The 20,216-nt window shown below is 37.3% G+C and overlaps 1 protein-coding gene across 1 annotated transcript in view; it reads left to right on the forward strand.

Annotated features, from left to right (window-relative positions):
- Positions 1-20,216, forward strand: part of mpp7a (MAGUK p55 scaffold protein 7a) — a 67,811-nt gene that overhangs the window by 19,034 nt on the left and 28,561 nt on the right. Inside the window, exons 3-10 of the mRNA XM_016230470.1 lie at positions 6,675-6,756; positions 6,930-7,015; positions 7,429-7,503; positions 9,511-9,707; positions 10,701-10,765; positions 13,774-13,791; positions 15,523-15,537; positions 16,879-16,920. Coding sequence (XP_016085956.1) covers positions 6,675-6,756; positions 6,930-7,015; positions 7,429-7,503; positions 9,511-9,707; positions 10,701-10,765; positions 13,774-13,791; positions 15,523-15,537; positions 16,879-16,920 — 580 coding nt within the window. The remainder of the gene's footprint in view (positions 1-6,674; positions 6,757-6,929; positions 7,016-7,428; positions 7,504-9,510; positions 9,708-10,700; positions 10,766-13,773; positions 13,792-15,522; positions 15,538-16,878; positions 16,921-20,216) is intronic.

The raw sequence follows: 20,216 nt of genomic DNA on the forward strand, positions 1-20,216 counted from the left end.
TGGTGTGTCTGTGGTCTAATTCTCTTTCTTTACTCCCTTTCTCTCTCAATCTCCCTCATGTGTGTCATAAACACCACTGTATTATCTCACATTGAGATGTAACCGCTAAGCTGATCACTGGTTTCTGTCACCTCCCAAACTTTTTATCCTCCCAGGTCACCAAATTGTTCAAATTATTTGATCAACAGGAAATTCAAAGTCTTCTGAAGGGAGTGACGACAAAAGGCTGCTCTTTCCATCTTAAAGTCTGTGTTTAACACATCAGAGGAGGACCTTGAGCTAATTCATGAGTCATGATGATGACATTTCTAGGGTTTAAAAAAAATCCTATTGATGTGCCAATGGAACAAATTGATCAAGGTCATTTTTTCACCTCTTTAGACACCTGAAATGAGGTGAGGTAAAAACTGCAATAGGTTTTAAACACACATGCACACTGGAGGAACCGCGCCACACCTTCATCCACTGTCATGGATGCTTCAGAAATAATAACAGCCTTAGAGACACTGATGTAGAAAACAGAGGGCGAAAGAAGGCAGACTAAAGTTCAGACTCTCTGACATGTTTGTTTGTGTGTGAATAGCCTTGCTCCCTGATAGGAGTCTTGCTGTCTTAGTCTCGCTCTCTAATTTGGCCATGTGTTTGTGTGTGTATATTGCCAGCCAATGCTGTGAGCATCTGGCCACATGTCTCTTGTTATAGTAGTGCATGAGTATGTATGGCGGCAGGATGACACACAGAGCTGGCATATTGTTTGCAGACCAGTGCCATGGATAGCTTGTGCTTTTGCATTCCTGCTTGTGTTTTTGGCAGTCATAGCAGTCCATTTAAGCCATTAAGTGGTTGTGTGTATCTAGCCATACTCCACAGTCACAGAGCACTTACTTTCCTTCAAACAAATGCATAGAAAGTCACATGTACGCATGTTAAATGTTTCCGTGGCCATGTGTATACTAAACCTTTTCACAGTTTGTATCGCTCCGATTGTCTGTTTTTGTGCACAGTAAGTCTGTGTATTAGCAGTGGGTCTTTATACATATTTATGCAAGTAGGTAGTGGTAGTTGCCTGTTACGAAGTGAGTCACTGAATCAGTTGTTCAACTGATTCGTTCGAAATCACTAATCCATTCAGGAATCAAATAAATTACTTTCTTCATCAGTGAAGAGCAGGCAAAAGCACGCACATCGATCTCAACTGGGTGCTCGACTAAGAAAAAAGTGCTTTCACATAATAATTTTTTCTTTGGGTCAGATTACTATCTGCAGATCTCAGGAGTCAGCATGGGTTCCAAGATGGCCCCAAGTTTTGCATCTTTATTGCGGGTTGTTTGAACATCAGTTTGTGTTAAATCCTGTGGCGAATGATTTCTTGAGACACATTGTTCTATGGAAACGATACATTGATGATGTTTTTTTTAGTATGGAGTGGTACTGAATCTGAGCTACTAGAGTTTCATAGTTTGGTTAATAATAATTGTAGTGCGTTGAGATTTACTATGGAATTTCATCAAGAGAATGAATTTTTTGGATGTGCTTGTTCTTCGTACTGCATCAGGCATTGAAACTACTTTGTATCGCAAACCAACTGACCGTAACACTATTTTACACGGACAATCCTATCACCCCGTGTCATTAAAGCACTCGTTACCAATTTCTCAATTTAGTCGTATTCGCCATATTTGCAGCAGTGATGAAGATTTTCAACAGCAATCACAAATTTTATCACAGAGATTGAGAAAACGATCATATCGAGAAGAGTGGATTCAGTCGGCAGCGAGTCGTTTTAAAGATGTCACAACAAGAGTCTCGTTAAAAAACATAAAAAATTTGACCATCGTGTTAACTGTTACATCCAATATTCACCTGTGTCGAAGGACATTGATAATGTTTTATTGAAGCATTGACATATGGTAGAGAGTGATCCCAACCTTAAGAAATGTTTTGACAAACCCCCTCATTTAGTGCACAAGAAAACACTTAATCTTCTAAATCTTTTGGTTAGAGCTGATTTGAAACCTGCTCATTTTTTGAACAAAATACCATATGGGAATTACAGATGCGGTAGCTGCCAACAGTGTAATTTCACATATAAGACGTCGACCTTTACACATCCGCACACGGCAAAAATGTAAAAAATTCGAGCCACTATTTCATGTAAGACGGCTAATGTCATTTACCTGTTGCGTTCCCATGTGATTTATGTTATATTGGTAAGACTAGCAGATCTCTAAAAACTTGCATCTCTGAACATCGATGTGCAATTAGACATCGCAATCCAAAAAGTCCGGTAGCACAGCACTTTGCAGATTCAAGACACTCAGTTTCCAATCTTCAGTACATAGGTATTGAAGTAGTGAAGTGTCCGCGTCGTGGAGGTGACATCAACAAATTGCTTTTACAACACGAAGCCTTTTGGATTTATACACTAGACACGTTGTCCCCCAGAGGATTAAATGAGGACTTTGATATTCGTCCATTTCTTTAAACATAAGATATCTATAATAAACGCTTTGTAGTTATTGATTTGTATTTATGTACCCAGGCAGGCATCAATTAATGTTATTAAACAATATTTTGAGAATTATATTAGTGTATTTTGAATAGCTTTATATGTTTTTGATTTATTTTTATTTTCTTATTTTTGTTTCTATGTTTTTCTCCGTGGTTGATATGTTATTGTTTTGGTATTATTATTATCACGATAATATTGTACGGTCATGTGACCTTTGATCACCTGGAGGTAGGCCTATAAAGATTGGGATATCAGTGTTGTTCATTTGTCTGATGAAGAGCTATGCGACAGTCTTTTTAAAAAATAAAATTTGATACTTTTGGAGCTTTGGTGTTGCCGACTTTACATTTAAAAATTTTCTTCATCAGTGAGCCATTTAAATAATTTTTCAAGTGATGTTTTTCAAAAACTGATTCATTCAGGAGTGAAACGAGTAATGCTCTTCATCTATGATTCATTAATTTAACAGATTCATTCATGAACACTGATTCAGGAATGAAACGAGTGACTTGATATGTCTCAATTCACCTACTTATTTTGTGCCCTAAAAAGTATGTAGTCTTTTTGTGAAGAAAAAGTAAATACTTTTAAACATGTAGTAGAGTTGACTAAATTTGAGACATATTATGTCATAAAATTGTACTCCGTTGTGGGGCTGGGCTGTATATCGAGTTTGTGCGATATATCGATGTTTTCTTTATAAGCGATTCGATATGAGGCAATACCGTTTATATCGATATACAGTAGTTTGATACGAGCGCATCTGAAAATATAGAGGAGGACACCGACTGAGCTGCTGCGTGAAAGTACATAATCCAATTTGTTCTAAACATGTGACAAGCTTCATATTAAGGCCTTTAAAAACTGGTAAGACATAGTATAGTTTATAGTTTTGTTTCGCATATTAGTTTAAGCGGCTCGCCCCGTCATATGCTCTGACTGAAAGGCTGTGTGTGCCGCTGACAGAAACACTAGAGGCTACTCGTGCTGTTTAATGTGTTTGAGATGTGCTGTCTTCCTGAATGCATAACTTATATTTCACAGGTATATTTTCCATCTGTAAATGTTAGAAAGTCATGGAAATATTTCCATTTTGCTGTCAGGTGTACATGAGCCTTTTACTTTGCGATTCTCCGCTAAACTTCACACAGACTTCAGTGAACGAGCGCTGCCACGTGCATGCGCGCCAAACAGACAGAGCTCAGTTAAATAGGAGCACAATAATTCTGACTAAAATATACATTTTGCTGAAATATTTGTAGTTGGACAATAAATGTGACGTGTAGAATTTTAAACCTACAAGTAAGTCTATTTTTATGATAGCACTGACTGTAAAGTGACTGTAATGGGGTAATCAAAATAGCCTAACACAACTCTGTGCTTTTGTTCTCATTTATTTTCATTTTTAGTTTAGTGAATTTAACTTCCGCTTTAAAAGCCTTATTTTTGTTTTTAGATTGCAATGTTAGAATGAAATGTGATTTTAACCCTTTTTGCACATGATATAAAGGCTTACATGGTTACATTCACTTTTTGTTTTCATAGCCTTTAATATGTATTGTTTTGTTGAACAACATTAGGCGGTCATTGAATTTATTTAATACAGGAGTTTCACAATTTGAGTTGAATTACTGAAATAAATGAACTTTTCCACGACATTCTAATTTATTGAGATGCACCTGTATATACAGATTTTTTTAAATAAAAAAACGAAAATACAGCGATATATACCGTATATCGCAAATTGGCCAAAAAATACCGAGATATTAATTTTTGCCCATATCGCCCAGCCCTACTCTGTTGCATAGTTACGTTCATTCTGTCAGTGTAAACTGGCCTTTCGTTCCTCTGGTCACTGTGAACATCCTTATATACACACTCCATATTGTATTTAATTAAATTTACACTAAACAAAGAATTCCTCCTACCATATTGGGGAGAAAACAACTAGCACACATTGATCTGCCAGTATTGGTTCCTTTATGCAGAGAACTCTGCTCATGTTTTTGCAAAATTATGCATGTAATAGATATGTTTTGCTATGGTGCCGTTTGAATCGTTGTAAAAGTTCACAATGTTGTTGCAAATGAAATGTTGACACAAATAACATTAAATAAATACTATTCATCATGATTATTAATAACTCAAACCCCTTTGAGTTATTAAAAAACTGTGTCTCTCCTCAACCTTTGGTCTCACAAACATCAGCCTTGTTTGTAGTTTTTTAGGGACCAAGAACCGAAGGTGCAGTGGCACCTATTGTATCCGTTAGCGTAATTTTTTCTTCCGCCGAAAGTCTATGGCAGCCCATAGAACCACTTGCGGGAAAGTTGTGAAATTTGACACACTGATAGAAGACAGTCTCAACATTAACCACAGCAAGTTTGGAATCTCTAACTCCAACTCTCTAGCGCCACCACTTGTCCAAAGTTGCAATTTCTTTATGCTAATAACTTTTGAACCATAAGGCACAAAATGAAAATTTTCCTCTGAATCCTTGGCTCACGCCGCGTCGAATGAACACCAAAATTCAAAAATCGCAAGGTTTAGTTTTTTCGCTATTTTTAATTGTTCGTAAAACCTACTTTTTCGAACTCGTCCTAGATGGTTTGTCAGATACCAATTTTTTCGTGTCAGCCATTTTGGGCATCGGCCATTTTGAATTTTGTTAAAAAATGCAATATTTTAAGAACGCTTAGACTTGGTTATTACGAAAATCGGTATGCATCTTCGGCACCATGCCCTGATGGCACTCAAAAAGTTTGGGCGCAGCGCCACCTTTTGGTCAAAAGTTATAAAGCAATTTATAAAAATGCTAATAACTTTTGCATACATGATAATATTGTAATGAGATTGATGTTTATAGATTCCTTGCATCATGCGGAGAACATCAATACCAATTTTGCAATAATTGGCTAAACTTCCTGTCCGCCATTTTGATTCATGTTAAAAACCTATTTTTTTCGAACTCCTACTAGACCGTTTGTCCAATTTTCACCAAATTTGACTCTGATCATCTTCAGACCAAACTGGCAAAAAGTTATGGCTTTCGTGTCGATATACGAAACGGTTTTCGTTTAGAGCATCAACGAATTTGCTGGTTAAGATGCCAAAATGCATCTGAGGCTGTATCTTTGCAAAGCTTTGACGTATTTGCACCAAACTTTGTTTGTGCCATTGTCACCTCACACTGACCATGCCACATCAATTTGGTAACAGCGCCACCTGTTGGTCAAGAGTAATAAACCATTGATTTATTATTAATTATGTATTATATAATCATTGAATCATTCGTTTAACCAATTTGTTAAAGGGGTGCTATTATGCTTTTTCACTTTTTGAACTTTAGTTAGTCTGTAATGTTGCTGTTTGAGCATTAAAAAGATCTGCAAAGTTACAAAGCTCAAAGTCCAATTCAAAACGAGATATTTTATTTAACAGAAATCACTTTTCAAAAACCACAACGAACGACTCATTTGGACTACAACACATATTTTCTGGGATTTGTGATATCACAAATATCGACGAATGGGACGAGTCCTGGTTGAGCTGCACTAGAGAAGGCAACAAGTGTTATCACTATGTCGGAGACACGCTAGCTTTCCCAAGGCAGACGAACTTACAGTGGTTGCAATCATCCGGGTTTAAATCGCGCTCAAATTGATTTTTATTTTGATGCAATATTTACACTGAAGCTCGCAGGCAGCTATGGTAAGGGGCGTGATATTTCCCGACCAGGCGCTGACGAGTGGTGCCAATCAAAACACACACTGGCCCAGCTAACCAATCACAGCACATTTCGTATTTCAGGCGGGCCTTCATTTGATACAGGAACTATTCGAGCCATTCATGCCAGACTGGGGAGAGAGGTGTTGTAATAATGTAAGATATGTGAAAAATAATGTGTTTTTCGAACAACCTAGTATGAGAGCCTGTTCTAGTACACCCCCAAAACAAAATCAAGACTTTGAAAAAGAACATAATAGGACCCCTTTAAAAAAATTGCTCAATAATTCAGGAACAAAACAAGTGAGACACTTAATATTCTAATAGGTATTAATGAAAATGTAAAGCTTAACATTTTATATGCATATAAACCTGGTCACTTTTAATTGCATGTTTTCTTAGTAAATGTGATTGACTTTTTGTATGTGTGTTACAGGGTGCCACCATAAAGAAGGATGAACACACTGGAGCAATCATAGTGGCGCGCATCATGAGGGGTGGGGCAGCAGACAGAAGTGGTGAGCGCTGATGCACCTTTTCTCTCTATACACAAATGCACTCTAACAGCACCCAGATGTTTAGTTTGTTTACACAAAGCCTGAGATGGTTTATTACACTGAATAAACTGCTAAAGTGCTGTATGTGGTCTCTTAACTTTTCCTTTTTGTCCACTCCTCTTTGTTGTGTCCAGGGCTGATACATGTCGGAGATGAGCTGAAAGAGGTCAACGGTATCCCTGTAGATGACAAAAAACCTGAGGAAATTATTTGCATCCTGGTATGTGCATGTGTCTGTGGAAAGTCAACATGAAACAGCATGTTTAACTTTTGTAGTATAACAGAATGCTGTGAAAAGGGGATTTTATCCAAAGGGAAATGTTTGGACGGTTACTGTATGAAACATTATAGGCTGTTAAGTTAATATTGAAGTTGGTTAATATATCCCCCTGGCTATTTTAGCAGAAATAAAATGTAAAAAAAAAAGTTTTCGAACTAGTGGAAGTTAATCTTTCATAATATAGTATTATCTATACGTAATATAGAATTAAATGAATAATGTTCACTGGTGCATTAATTTTGTCTTTTTATATGCTTAAAAGGTTGTTGATACAGTGGGTACGGAAAGTATTCAGACCCCCTTAAATTTTTCACTCTTTGTTATAGTTGTCTTTTTTTTTACTCTGTTTATAGTCCCAGTCGCAAGGTGCCATCACTTTCAAAGTAGTCCCAGGCATCAAAGAGGACGCACAAAGCAAAGAGCCCAAGGTACAATTAATTCTCACTATTGCCGATCAGACATGAACAGTTTAGGAGAAAGAGTTGCCCTATATGGGATGTTCTATTCAGACAGTGGGGGAGCTTTCCCCTGTACGAGTACCACGGGCTGCTGGTTTGATGGATAAGCTTTTGTTCCCATTCATCTTCAACACAAATGATTTGCACTAAACCTCTCAGCTCCCTGTCCAGCTTACAAACATTCTCTGTCAATCTGTTCCTAAACCAAGTGAGCTGTCTCACAGCCTGCTGTCTACATGAAACCTCAATTATGACTGATTTGAAATGCTGTACACAGCAACACTCACTCGCATTGCACAAATAGCACTCTTCACATGAAGCCTGCAAGAAACTCGAGTCAGAACTATTAACTCCTGATTAAGTCCAATAGTATTAAGAACATGTTGCTAAGCTAAAGATATGATGCAATTAAAGACAAAACATAGATCGCATGCACAATATTACATAATTTCCACCAAAACGTTTTAATTTTATCTACAGTATACTTTTTAGCAAAGTTATGTGATGCTTTCTGAGATTGCTTTATCCTTGAAGAATAAAAGAAATGCTGACTGAAATTTTATTCAAAACAACATAGATGTAAATTAACATAATTGTGCCTAAAAATGTAAAACCAAAAGTGCACAATAAATAAAGTTATTGTCTCCCAAAAGAAAGAATTGACTCTGAACAGCCTAAATGAGTCGTCAGTAATTCGAATCCCACTTCACATTTGCACATTTGGTAACATATTTGCATAATTCCTGCCTATGTTCTACGTTGGCTGGCCGCAAACAACTTGACCCCCGCCCTCAAACACTGTGGTTTGTTTGCAATGGGCGCATCATTTCCAACACACGCTGTACGCGGTAGACCAATCACAACAGACTGGGCCATCTGACCAATTAGAGCAGAGCAGGCTCACAGAAAGGAGAGGTTTAGAGAGACTGAATTTTAGAACTTCTTCGAATTAATCGTTTGAGAATCGTTGGAAAATGATTTGATATTATAGGCATATTTTGAGAAAAGGAAAGAGATTTTGACCATGCATGCATGTAAGCCTATTGAAGGAGACTCCTAAAACAATATTAGGAACCTTATAAATGGCATAATTGGGGCACTTTAATATTTTTGGAATACCATTATACGTTTTTTTCTTTGAATAGAAAGCTCAAAAGAATAGCATGCATTTTTAATACAGAGAAACCTTTTTTTAACATTATAAATGTCTTAACTGTCAATTTTTATATATATTTTTAATGTGTCTTTGCTAAGTGAATACATTTCTTTAAAAACAAAAATCTTGACCACAATCTTTTGAGTATTGTGTTATAAGTGAGGACTGTACCATTTCTTTGCAGGTCTGTTCTATTCCTTTTGCTGTGCTGTAATGGTTTAAATATGTTTCAGTTTTGAATTCAGTCTGCAGTACACCCGCATGTGTGTGTTATCCAATGACCATAGTTTACTGTTTTCCGCATGTGTAATGAATATGTTGAAGTGCTGCTAATTGGCTGCACATGGGTAAGAGGGAAAAAAAAATATGGAGTGCGTGACCGAGATGAAGTATTCCCTCAGGATGTATTGGTGTGTTTGTGGGGAACGTTCTCCTCTGTAACATCATTTTTCTGTATGGCACAGGCAGCTTTCTAAATCAACACAAGCTACTGCTCTGCGCTTTGGGAACTTTGCTGTCTCCGTTTGCTCTCAATAACCACCTTATTTGTCTTTTTGGCTTATTTGATATGTCTGCGCAATCATTTAAAACCTTTGTTAGAGAAACGCTAATGACAATCACACAGAATTTCCAATTGTTGCATTGTAGTGCGTATGTGTGGAAAGTAAGCCTGTCTGCTACCCAAAATACACCTTTATTTGGTCATGGTTTAGTGAGAGGGATGGAGCAGATGTGATTTGAATTTCATCCTTCTCTAATTTCATTTTAATCCATTTAATGTTGTTCATTTTAAAGCTGTTTCTCTCTCTCTTGCTCTTCAGATGTTTGTAAAGGCGCTTTTTGACTACAGTCCAGCTGAGGATAAGGCGATCCCTTGCAAGGAGGCAGGTTTGGCATTCAGAAAGGGAGATATCCTGCAGGTTATGAGCCAGGACGATGCCACCTGGTGGCAGGCCAAACTGGAGGGTGATGGCAACCCGCGCGCAGGACTCATCCCATCCAAACATTTTCAGGAGAGGTTAGCCAATGCTTTTCTCTCTTCCCTGCTCCTTTCCTCCCACTATCACCAGTTTTAAATTCAACAGTACTCCATGACTCAATCATCCTGTCCGCCCTCTGTCCAGCCCCCTCATATATCATATTTTCCTGTCATGCATGCATCTCTCTGTCTCTCGATCATTCCAGACTTCTTCCACTCCATTACAACCTGACTTTCACTCCCTACTATGAAAGGAATGACTTTTCTGAGTTTTTTGTCTTCCTTGTCATTTTTTTTCCCTTTTTGTGCAAGAGGGCTCGGCCAAAATACTTTGGATTTCCGTGGCTGTCTGGGCTGGAATGAGTAATGACAGACAATGATAGCACTGGTTCACATCCACTTTGGACGTCCACACTCGGAAAATTGCACATCAGTGGCGTTCTTCGTAAAGTGGACTCTGACGTGCATGCACATGTGTGCTGCCTTAGGAAATAGTTTCTTTGCTTTGTTTCTCTTGAAAAAAGTAACTTTCAATTGTAAAACATATTTTTGAACCTGTCAAATGTACAGTAGCAAGTGCTGTTTCTGGCTGACCATTCTTTCTCTCGCTCACACACATACTCACTCACTCACTAATGGATACTTAGGCAGGTAGCTCTGCGTTGTAGTTAAGTGTTTAGTAATCCCCATACGGTCGTAAAATCTGATGGTTTTATTGCATGTCTCTGTGGCTGTGCTCACAGAAGCAGAATAGGCTTGTCAGTCTGGTTTAGAGTGTTAAATTTCTAATTATTAAATTACTTTTACACATTTTGGTTATAAACAAAAGTGACAAATGTATTAGATGGCCAGACTGACACACTTATATTTTCAGCACACATTGCCGTCGGTTGATTCAGATTTGTTGGATGAAATTGCTTCTCACTCGTATCAGTTAGTAAATACATTTGTCAATCCCAAACACTGACTTTGTGAATGTAAACTATTTATTTGCCTATCTAGCTCCTTATCTTTCTCCCTCACTTTTTTCAGGAGGTTTGCAGTCTGGAGACCCATGACCATCACAACTCTTCAGAGAACCCCCAGCAAAAGATTTTGTAAGGACCACACTCATGCAATCATGCAGCAACTAACCACTGAAATGCACACATACACAGCAGGGCTCAACAATAATTATTTTTTTCCTGCTAGTCCAGTCAGGCTATTAGTTGTGGCCTTACTATGAAATAATTATTTATTTTTATTATTAACCGTGTTTTTTTTTATTATTATTTATATTTAATATTTTTTATATTTCTTATTTCTTAATATTTCTTATTTAAATATAAGTTTTTATTTTCATTCACAAAAGTGAATTTTTTACAAAAAAAATTTACAAGCTGTAGCTTAGCTGTAGATATAATGTAACATTCATAAACATTTTGCTGGAAAATGATAGCATATTATGCAAAACATTACTGATCGGTTGGTTTTCAGCATTTTTACTGGTACTTTCAAGACTGTCACAAATCTTTTTATTTTTTTATTTTGACAAAATCTCACCCATGTTGGCAGCTAGATAACAACATTTTTTTGGTGACAGATTATCATAATGCAAAAATGGTGTTGATTTATTTACAGAGATACAGAAACAGTGGTTCTCAACCAGAGGTCCGGGGCCCACCAGGGGGCTTCAGCAAACTTTCAGAGAGACTGAAGGATGACTAAAAAGCATTTAAATTAATAATTTTTTTTTAGTATTTAAAACAAAAAAAATAAGTTTAATGTAAATGTAAAAAAAAACTACAACTATGTAAGCATTTATTTTTCCCTCCCTCAATTACTATTGTTCTTATTGAAGAACATGCAGTTCTTAAAATGTCTGTAAGCACAAAGTGAATCATGATTAATTCATTTGATATATCAGTACTCTCGGTTTCTGTTCATTAAAAAGTTGAAAATTGGCAGCTTTGTCATAATTCCGGTAGAAATCCCGTAAATTTCATAGCCTTTTTGGGTGGAGGGGGGGTCTTTGAATGTTATGTTGGGCAGCGTGGGGCTGCTGGTGTAAACATTTTTGTTCAAGGTCACTGAATGTAAACATTTTCAGTGGTAATGAAAAAAAACCTTCTCGCTGACCTCAGGCCAGCAAACTACCTTATTGTTGAGCCCTGTACATACTCATTTTGTACCTGGAATACAGCAGAAATTATTTTTAAACTGTTGTACGCAAGAGGCCCGTGTATTGCAGATGCTGTGACGTTACTATTTGAGTAGAGCAATGGCTAGAAAAAAAGATGAAGAAGAATAGAAGGAGCAGCAACCGGAAAAGATTAGATGAGAGCTGCTTAAAACAATGAGAAGGAAAAGGGGACCCAAGGGTCGTGAAACTGACGTCGTCTTTGCAGACTCTTTACATTTCACATAACAAATAAGCATAAGTAAAATTAAAGTGCTGCTTTTATTCAGCTTTTCAAGTGTAGAATTTTTCAGAATCGCGTCACATATGGTATTTTGTCAGAAAAACTTAAAGCTCCGTGTATGACTTGACCAGAAACAGACCAGATACAGTACCAACCCAAATGTGTTCCCACACAGGTATAGATGCTTATATGTGTGTTTGGAAGAAAGAAAGTTGTTTGTTTGAACTGCATGAGCGTGTGCTTTAAGAGTAAGACCATCTGTCTACAGGCCTGCAGTGAAATTGAGGTGAGGGGCTTTCTTTGGATGACTGAACACACGCTAGTGCTTTGCACCGCAGATATGTGCACTCAAAGCCTTACTTATCAGAACGGCATGATTAGCTGTGGCTAGCTAGCTAGCTGAGGCTGTATGTCATATCCATTACAAACTGCACACCCCTGGACAGGTACAGAAAGTAAAACTTTCAGGGTTTCCAGTCATAGAAAATGTTAAAATCATTTACAAATCATGGTTTTCAAGCATGGAAATTAATCTTAAAAATCATGGATTTTTCCAAAACGTTGACTTTCACAGTTGTTCATAGTTCAAAAATATTTCATTGGCAAAAGTATTTTTTTAGAGATTAAATCAATTAATTTAAGTCATTATCCAGTAGATGCTAATAAATGATTTTAAAAAAGGGGTTAAAAGGGCTGGGAACACAGTAATTTATACTGTAGTTGAATTGTGTACATATGTGTTGGTCTGGTGTAGGTTAATGTTAAGGGATGGTAACTAGAAGGTTGCTGGTTCAGTCCTCACAAGGAACGAGCACCATCATTCCCCTAAACTTAAAGGTACTTAAAGTTGGCTTGAAATGTAAATTCCCTCTTCTTGTTGCTTAAATTAATCTTTATGATCTTATTGTGAACAATTCATCAATGTATAGGTTTCTTTTTTTTCTTCTTAATCAAAATGTAACAAGTCAGTTTTCCAGTGAGACAGACTTTGTTATAATAGACTGCAAGCTTGCGTTCCGATCTGCATCCATCCAGTCAACAACTGATAGAACCAAATCTATATATTTTTTTCTTGCTTGATAATCCCTTTTACACAGAAGTGTCAAATCTGCAATCTTCCAGTTACCATCCCTGAAAATTATTAATGTTTTCTATAGACTAGTCAGTTAATGTCTGTTTATATTGTTTACAAGTGGATTCCTCTTAATACATCTTGTCTCATCGTCATCTCTTACAATTAACTTTTCTTTCTTCATCTTGCGTCTTCATGAGGAAAAAAAGTATCTTCTGGTTACACTAGCTGAATTTACATGCAACCTAATATCAGTTAACCTTAATGTCTTGAGGACCACTAATCACAGGCTTCTTGTTGTTATTGTAGTGTTGACATTGCACGTGGAACCATTTTTTTGGAATATATGTAATGCCTATTTTAACTGATATATTTACATTGAATAGGGTGCATATAAACAGTACATTTGGAATCTACAGTGGGATTGATGTAAATCTGTGTATGTAAACATAGTGAGTCGGTAGCTCTATCCTGCCTGTTCACATGCTTTAATTCGTGCCCTTTGTTTGACCAGATATACTTTCATACTTTCAGATATACGTTCTGTCATCATTGTAGATATGGAAACAACTTGCACCCCTTTAATGTACACTCACCATCCCCACTTATTTGAATTAATCATCTGTTCTAGATTCATTTATAAATTGTTGTAGGCAAAAGGCATCTAATAATCAATCTTGTTTCCATATTTGCGCTGTCCAATTTATATCTGTGGTTGGGATTTTTTTTTGTTTTTTTGGTACTCTGTGACCAATTACCTTTTTGTTTTTTGTTTTTCTTTATGAATCTTGGGACACGTTTTACTGTTCTTTATGATTTAAAGTTATTTTCTGTTTCAGTTTCTCTGAAAAACACTGGCAGTAATTATGACAGACATGACGGTTATCCATTTTCACCTGTAAATCATACCCATTTACTTAGCATATTTTTCCTTATCCTAAGCTTAGTGGCCTCGCTTCTTGTCCCAGACCTTAAAGGGGTCATATGATGCGATTTTACATTTTTCCTTTCTCTTTGGAGTGTTACAAGCTCTTGGTGCATAAAGAAGATATGTAAAGTTGCAAAGACTAAAGTCCCAAATCCAAAGAGATATTCTTTATAAAAGTTCAGAGTCAGCCACACCTACCTAAAACGGCTCGTTCTAAGACGCCCCCACATATCTACCTCACTATGTGGGAAGATTTGCATAACGGCGCCCAAATGTTCACGCAAAGAAAGAAGGCGTAACTTTTATTCTCACTGTAGTATTGTTGACGCTGCAGCCATGTCGTGAAGACGCTGTGTGCTTCGTTGTGAAAGCGAAACTACTTTGTTTGGTCTTCCAAAAGAAGACGATATCCGCTTCATCATGCCTAGAGCTGATCTGTGCTGGTCGCTGAGGGAATACATCAATTTTCACAGTGGAAGAAGCGGAGTTCAGCCCAGGGTCGTCACATGTGGTTGCCGCTCATTCGTCGGATCCTCAGCTCACGCTAAGCCGGGGCTTCCGCTCACGCCCTTATATCTTCTTATAATTTTTTTCTTTTTTAATTAATTTTGTTTTTTTGTTCTTTGGGTCACACCGACAAGAAGGCAGATGCTTAAGGATTCACTTGACTGATAGCACACAAAAGATTTTACTGCCCTCCATCCTCCTCTTCATGGTATTGCTTTTTTGGCAGGACTGTGGGAATGTGTATGGCAGGCCATGTAGATGCTGCCCTTTGCTCGTGTGTGTGTTTTGATTTAAGCTTGTTTAGTAGAATTGAGACCACATGAACTGGAGGAAGCTTTTAAAGTGACTCCAAATGTTCTCATGTCTTCAGGCCTGCACATGCACACAAAAGCACACTTTCTCTGCTGTTATGAACTATGTTAATTGTTCGGTAGTTACAGTTACCTATGAGGTAAGCAATGGTTTACCACTTAGCAGCATACTAAAGACTTTTCATAGAAAACAAACATGGAATTTTACATTAGTTTGACACTTAAAGGGATAGTTCTCCCAAAATTGAAAACTGTGATCATTTCCTCATCCTCATGATGTTCCAAACCTGCATGACTCACTTTTTTGTGTGAAAAATAATACTTTTTGTAGAACATTGGGGTTAAAACCTCATTGGACCCCACTGTCTTTCATTAAAACGGTAGACAAAGTAAAACAGGTTTGGAAAGACATTTTTGGTTGAACTGTCCCTATCAATTTTAAAGTGTATTTCAAACATCATGTTTGTAATGTGTACTTCCAGTCACATGACTGTATCTTTCCTTTTTATTTTTTCCTTCATAAGATGATGAGACAGGTCAGTTTCTTCTTCCTCCATTCTTTTGCTCTCCTCATCCCTCTTGATCTGTTTTTAATCTTTTTATGTTTATTATATTCCTTTCTTTGCTTTCCCAGTGGAGGACATTGAAGGTACACCTTTCAGACTAACTCTGATTCACCTATTAGATGTCATAGCCATTAGATCATTGGCTGGGGACCCCTGTATGTGGTAACAGAGTACCAAACAATGAAGATACGGTTTATTAGCATTCATTGGACCACATCTACCTAATGGAGCATAGCATGTGTAAAGGGGCCAAGAGTTCACTATACTGTATCTCTTTAATACACAAAGACACACAGGCACACAATACATCACTTGTTTGCCTTTCTAACTACGCCTTACACTTTAAATGATATTTGTATGATGAGTGCTCAGATGAATCCCATCCATTTTAGTCTTTCTTTATGATAGACCGTGTGAATGTGAGTTTGAACATGAATGTTTCCCCCAGTATTTCATAGTCTTATTGTTGTGTAAGATGCAAAAGATACTTTGAATATGTTTTTTTTTTTTATCCTAAAAGACATGTACAGTGGGGAAAAAAAGTATATACTTTGTGTTGTGTCTAATAGACAAAAGAAATCTGAAGTTTATGGCCCACATGGAAAGTTGTGAATGCTGAATGAGAACGCTGCCAGTAGATCTGTCCCCCTGGCTTAGCTGTAGAGGATCAGTTGATGAAGAAATATGATAGTTGTGTTTGAATGTAAAATACACAACTGTTCAAAAGTTTGGGTTCGGTTATGTTTTTGAAAAAAGTGTCTTATGCTCACCAAAGCTGCATTTGTTTGATCAAAGATTAATTAATTAAAATGAATTACAATTTAAAATAACTTTTTTTTTTATCTGAAGGTATTTTAAAATGTCATTTATTCCTGTGATGACAAAGCTGAATTTTCAGCAGCCATTATTCCAGTCTTCAGTGTCACATGATAGTTCAGAAATAATTCTGAAATGCTGATTTCTAACATTTCTGGTTACATATTTGTACCTAAAGGCTGCACATTAGTACCTTAATGGTACATGTTAGTACATTTTGAAAGGGTACCACCCCAGTGACAGATTTTGTACCTTTTTTTTCTGAGAGTGCATGGTGCATTTTTCCCAGGATTCTTTGATGAATAGAAAGTTTGAAAGAACTGTATTTATCTAAAATAGGATTTTTGTTTAACAGTGATTGAAAGTGACATTAAAGACTTTTACAATGTAAAGCATCCTTGCTGAATAAAGTATTCATTTATTTTTTTTTTTAAATTCTTACTGACTCCAAACCTTTGAAACGGTACTGTGATCGCTGTCATTTTTATTTGCATGCCTATAAGCTGAATTGACAATCTTTTTTGTTCATCTTTCAGTCTGTAGTAGTGTTCCTAACTTCTCTCTAATATAAATCTGTCCTGATTCCTTCTGCCTTTCATAATTTGAAGAGGACACTGAGTTTGCCTCCTATTTAAGTGGACTCCATATTGGTGAGCTTTTTTTGATTATGCTTGATTATGTGTTTGTCCTCTGTCCCATATCATTCCTCACTTCTGTCTGATTCATATTATTGATGAATCCCGTTATTATTGAGTGTGTTGATTATTGAGCTTATCCCGTTCTGAGTCATTTTCTCATAACAGTTTCATGGGCTGTTAGCTCTCAATCTCCTCCCTCTCTCCTTCTCTGTGTCTGCAGACAAGAATCTTTTTTGACATGTGACTGCACACTGTTGCATGTCCTATAGTATCATTGCCTAGCTTCCTTCTGGCTTTACATATCTCTTCATTTATAAGTGGTAGCAGTCTGCGTTTTCAGTCTTTTTTTACTGCAGTAGTTGTCACAGTCATTACCATGTGCTTTGTACGTTTTATCTAAGATTGACTTTGTTATTGTTAGGAGTGATTCCTGAGTGTTGTTCAGTCTAACTGAAATATCTGATATCAGTGATACTGTATATAAGTAATAGTTTTTTTTGTTGTTGTCCCAGTCCTGTAGTAAAAAAAAAAAGTGCACTCGTTTCTCAAACAGAGGTCCCGAGCAGCTGAACTTTCTGATTTTTCTGTGTGTTGGCAGTGTTTTTAGTTTAAATAGCTCTTTGTGAATGTTAAACATATTGCAGTTAAAGGCACTGGTTCATTTCCAGGCTTTCTGGTGGAGGTCCGGCGGACTCTTGATGTGGTGTGTGTGTTGGACATTGGGCTGTTTGAAGGCCAGCACTCAGTCAGGCCTTAGTCTGGTTTCCATCTCTAGCATCAGTCTGTGGAAAATGAGTGTGGCGTAGCGTTCTCATTATCTGTCACCACACACACTCATGTACTCTGTATGCCCGTCTGGGGCAGCTCTGTTCAGTGGCCACAGAAAGTAGTGTTTCCGTGGATCCTTAAGTATTAAATATCTCAAATAGTACAAAAATCATTTATCATTTGCTTCGGTTTCAGTTCACGGCAATTTCCCCTCAGTGTTCTGTAATCACTCCATTCTATTTCCACTCCAGGTTTTCCCAATTTCACCAATTGTTTTTATTTTTTTATTCCTCCATTTCAATGAATCTGTCAGTATAATGTGAAGGTAAATGTTGTTTATTTGTATAGATGCTTTGTTGTTCAAAAGTTAGGGGTAAGATTTTTTTTTTCAATGTCTTTCAAAGAAGTATCTTATGCTCACCAAGGCTGCATTTATTTGGACAAAAATACAGTAATATTGTGAAATATTATGGCAATTTAAAATTACAGTTGTCTATTTTAATATATTGTAAAGTGTCATTTATTCCTGTTCAAAGCTGAATTTTCAGCAACCATTACTTCAGTCTGCAGTGTTATGTTTCATTTCATTTCATTTAGTCATTTTGCAGACGCTTTTATCCAAAGCGACTTACAATTGGGGAATACATAAAGCGATTCTTCTTAAAGAGGCAAACAGACACAGGAAATGCTTGTAATACCAAGTTTTAGGCATTGTTCAAATAAGTACAAGCTAGAAAGGGAAGGAATAAATGGAGAATTTTTTTATTATTATTATTTTTTTATTTAGGATGAAGTCAAGTAGCGTCGAAAGAGATGAGTTTTCAGCTGTCGCTTGAAAATTGTCAGGGATTCAGCATTCCGGATAGGGGTGGGAAGATCATTCGACCAGCCAGGAATGGTGAACAAGAATGTTCTGAAAAGTTATGTATATGGAGAAGAGGGGGGGTCCAGGAACTGATCCCTGAGGAACCCCAGTGACCAGTTGATGTGCTTTGGATACCGCCCCTCCCCAGGCCACACTGAAAGACCTACCAGTGAGATAGGATTCAAACCAGCAAAGTGGGATCCCTGTGATGCCCAGTGAAGAGAGGGCAGACAGGAGGATCTGATGATTGACAGCGTCAAAAGCAGCAGACAGATCAAGCAGAATAAGAACTGATGATTTGGAATCAGCTTTTGCAATCCGCAAGGCTTCCGTCACTGACAGTAGCACAGTCTCAGTTGAATGACCACTCCTGAAACCTGACTGGTTAGCGTCCAGTTTGTTTGTTCTGTGAAAGAAACAATGATACCTGGTTGAAAACAACTCGTTCGAGGGTTTTCGCTATGAATGGAAGGAGAGAGACAGGTCTGTGGCCATCTGTAAGTGAGTTGTTTAATGTAGGTTTTTTGAGCAGTGGGTTACCCGAGCCTGCTTGAATAAAGTGGCAAAAGTGCCTGTAAGGAGAGATGTGTTGATATGTGTGAGTGCTGGTAAGAGTGTAGGAGAGATTGCTTGGAGAAGGTGTGAGGGGATTGGGTCAAGAGGGCATGTTGTATGATGGCTGAAGAGGAGACGTTTTGATACTTCTGCCTCAGTGAAGGGATGAAGGGAGAAGATGGGAGTTTTAGCAGTGGGTGTGGTTGGTTTGAATTCCTGTGTGTGTGTGTGTGTGTGTGTGTGTGTGTGTGTGTGTGTGTGTGTGTGGGACTGAGAATTGACTACTGATTGTTCTAGTGTTCTAGGTGAAGAATGTGGCGAAATCATAATTTGTTATAGAAGTAGTGGGAGGTGGTGGAGGGGGACAGAGGAAAGAATTTAATGTTTTGAAGAGATTACGTGTGTCTGGAGCGTTGTTGATCCTGTTGTGGAAATATGAAGATTTTGCAGCATGGACTTCAGCAGAGAAAGATGAAAGCAAAGACTGATACATTCTCAGGTCTGACGGATCTTTTGATTTGCGCCATTTTCTCTCTGCTGTCCTGAGTTTGGTACGATCCTCACGAAGAACATCGGATAACCAGAACCAGAACATCGGTTATGTGCTCCTCATTTTTGTTATTCATTTTAAAACGGTTGGACTGCTTTAATGTGTTTGTGGAAAGTGTTGTATTTTTTTCAAGATTCTTTGATAATACAAAGTTCAAAATAACAGCATTCGTTTGAAATAGACATTTATATTGTTAGAAAAAAATTATTTTAATCAATTTAATGCAACCTTGCTGTTTAACAGTATTAAAGTCATACTCACCCCAAACTTTTGAACAGAACTGTATATTGTATATATGTACAGTATGTTAACTGTACATGTATATTATTTAGTTTTTGTCTATTCTAATATATTTATAATGTTTTACAGCTTGTACAGTATGTTCCACTCCTGTTCTTCTGGGTTTCTTGTTTGCTACTAACTTTTTTTCCTCTGTCAATCGCCCAAATTGATTTCCTCCTTTGTCCATTGCTTGTTTTGTTTTTTTGTCTCTCTCTTGTGTGTGTCTCTCTGTCTCTCTCTCTCTCTCTCTCTCTCTCTCTCTCTCTCTCTCTCTCTCTCTCTCTCTCT

The sequence above is a fragment of the Sinocyclocheilus grahami genome, unplaced genomic scaffold (assembly GCF_001515645.1).
Source record: "Sinocyclocheilus grahami isolate Dianchi unplaced genomic scaffold, SAMN03320097.WGS_v1.1 scaffold371.1, whole genome shotgun sequence".
NCBI lineage: Eukaryota > Metazoa > Chordata > Actinopteri > Cypriniformes > Cyprinidae > Sinocyclocheilus > Sinocyclocheilus grahami.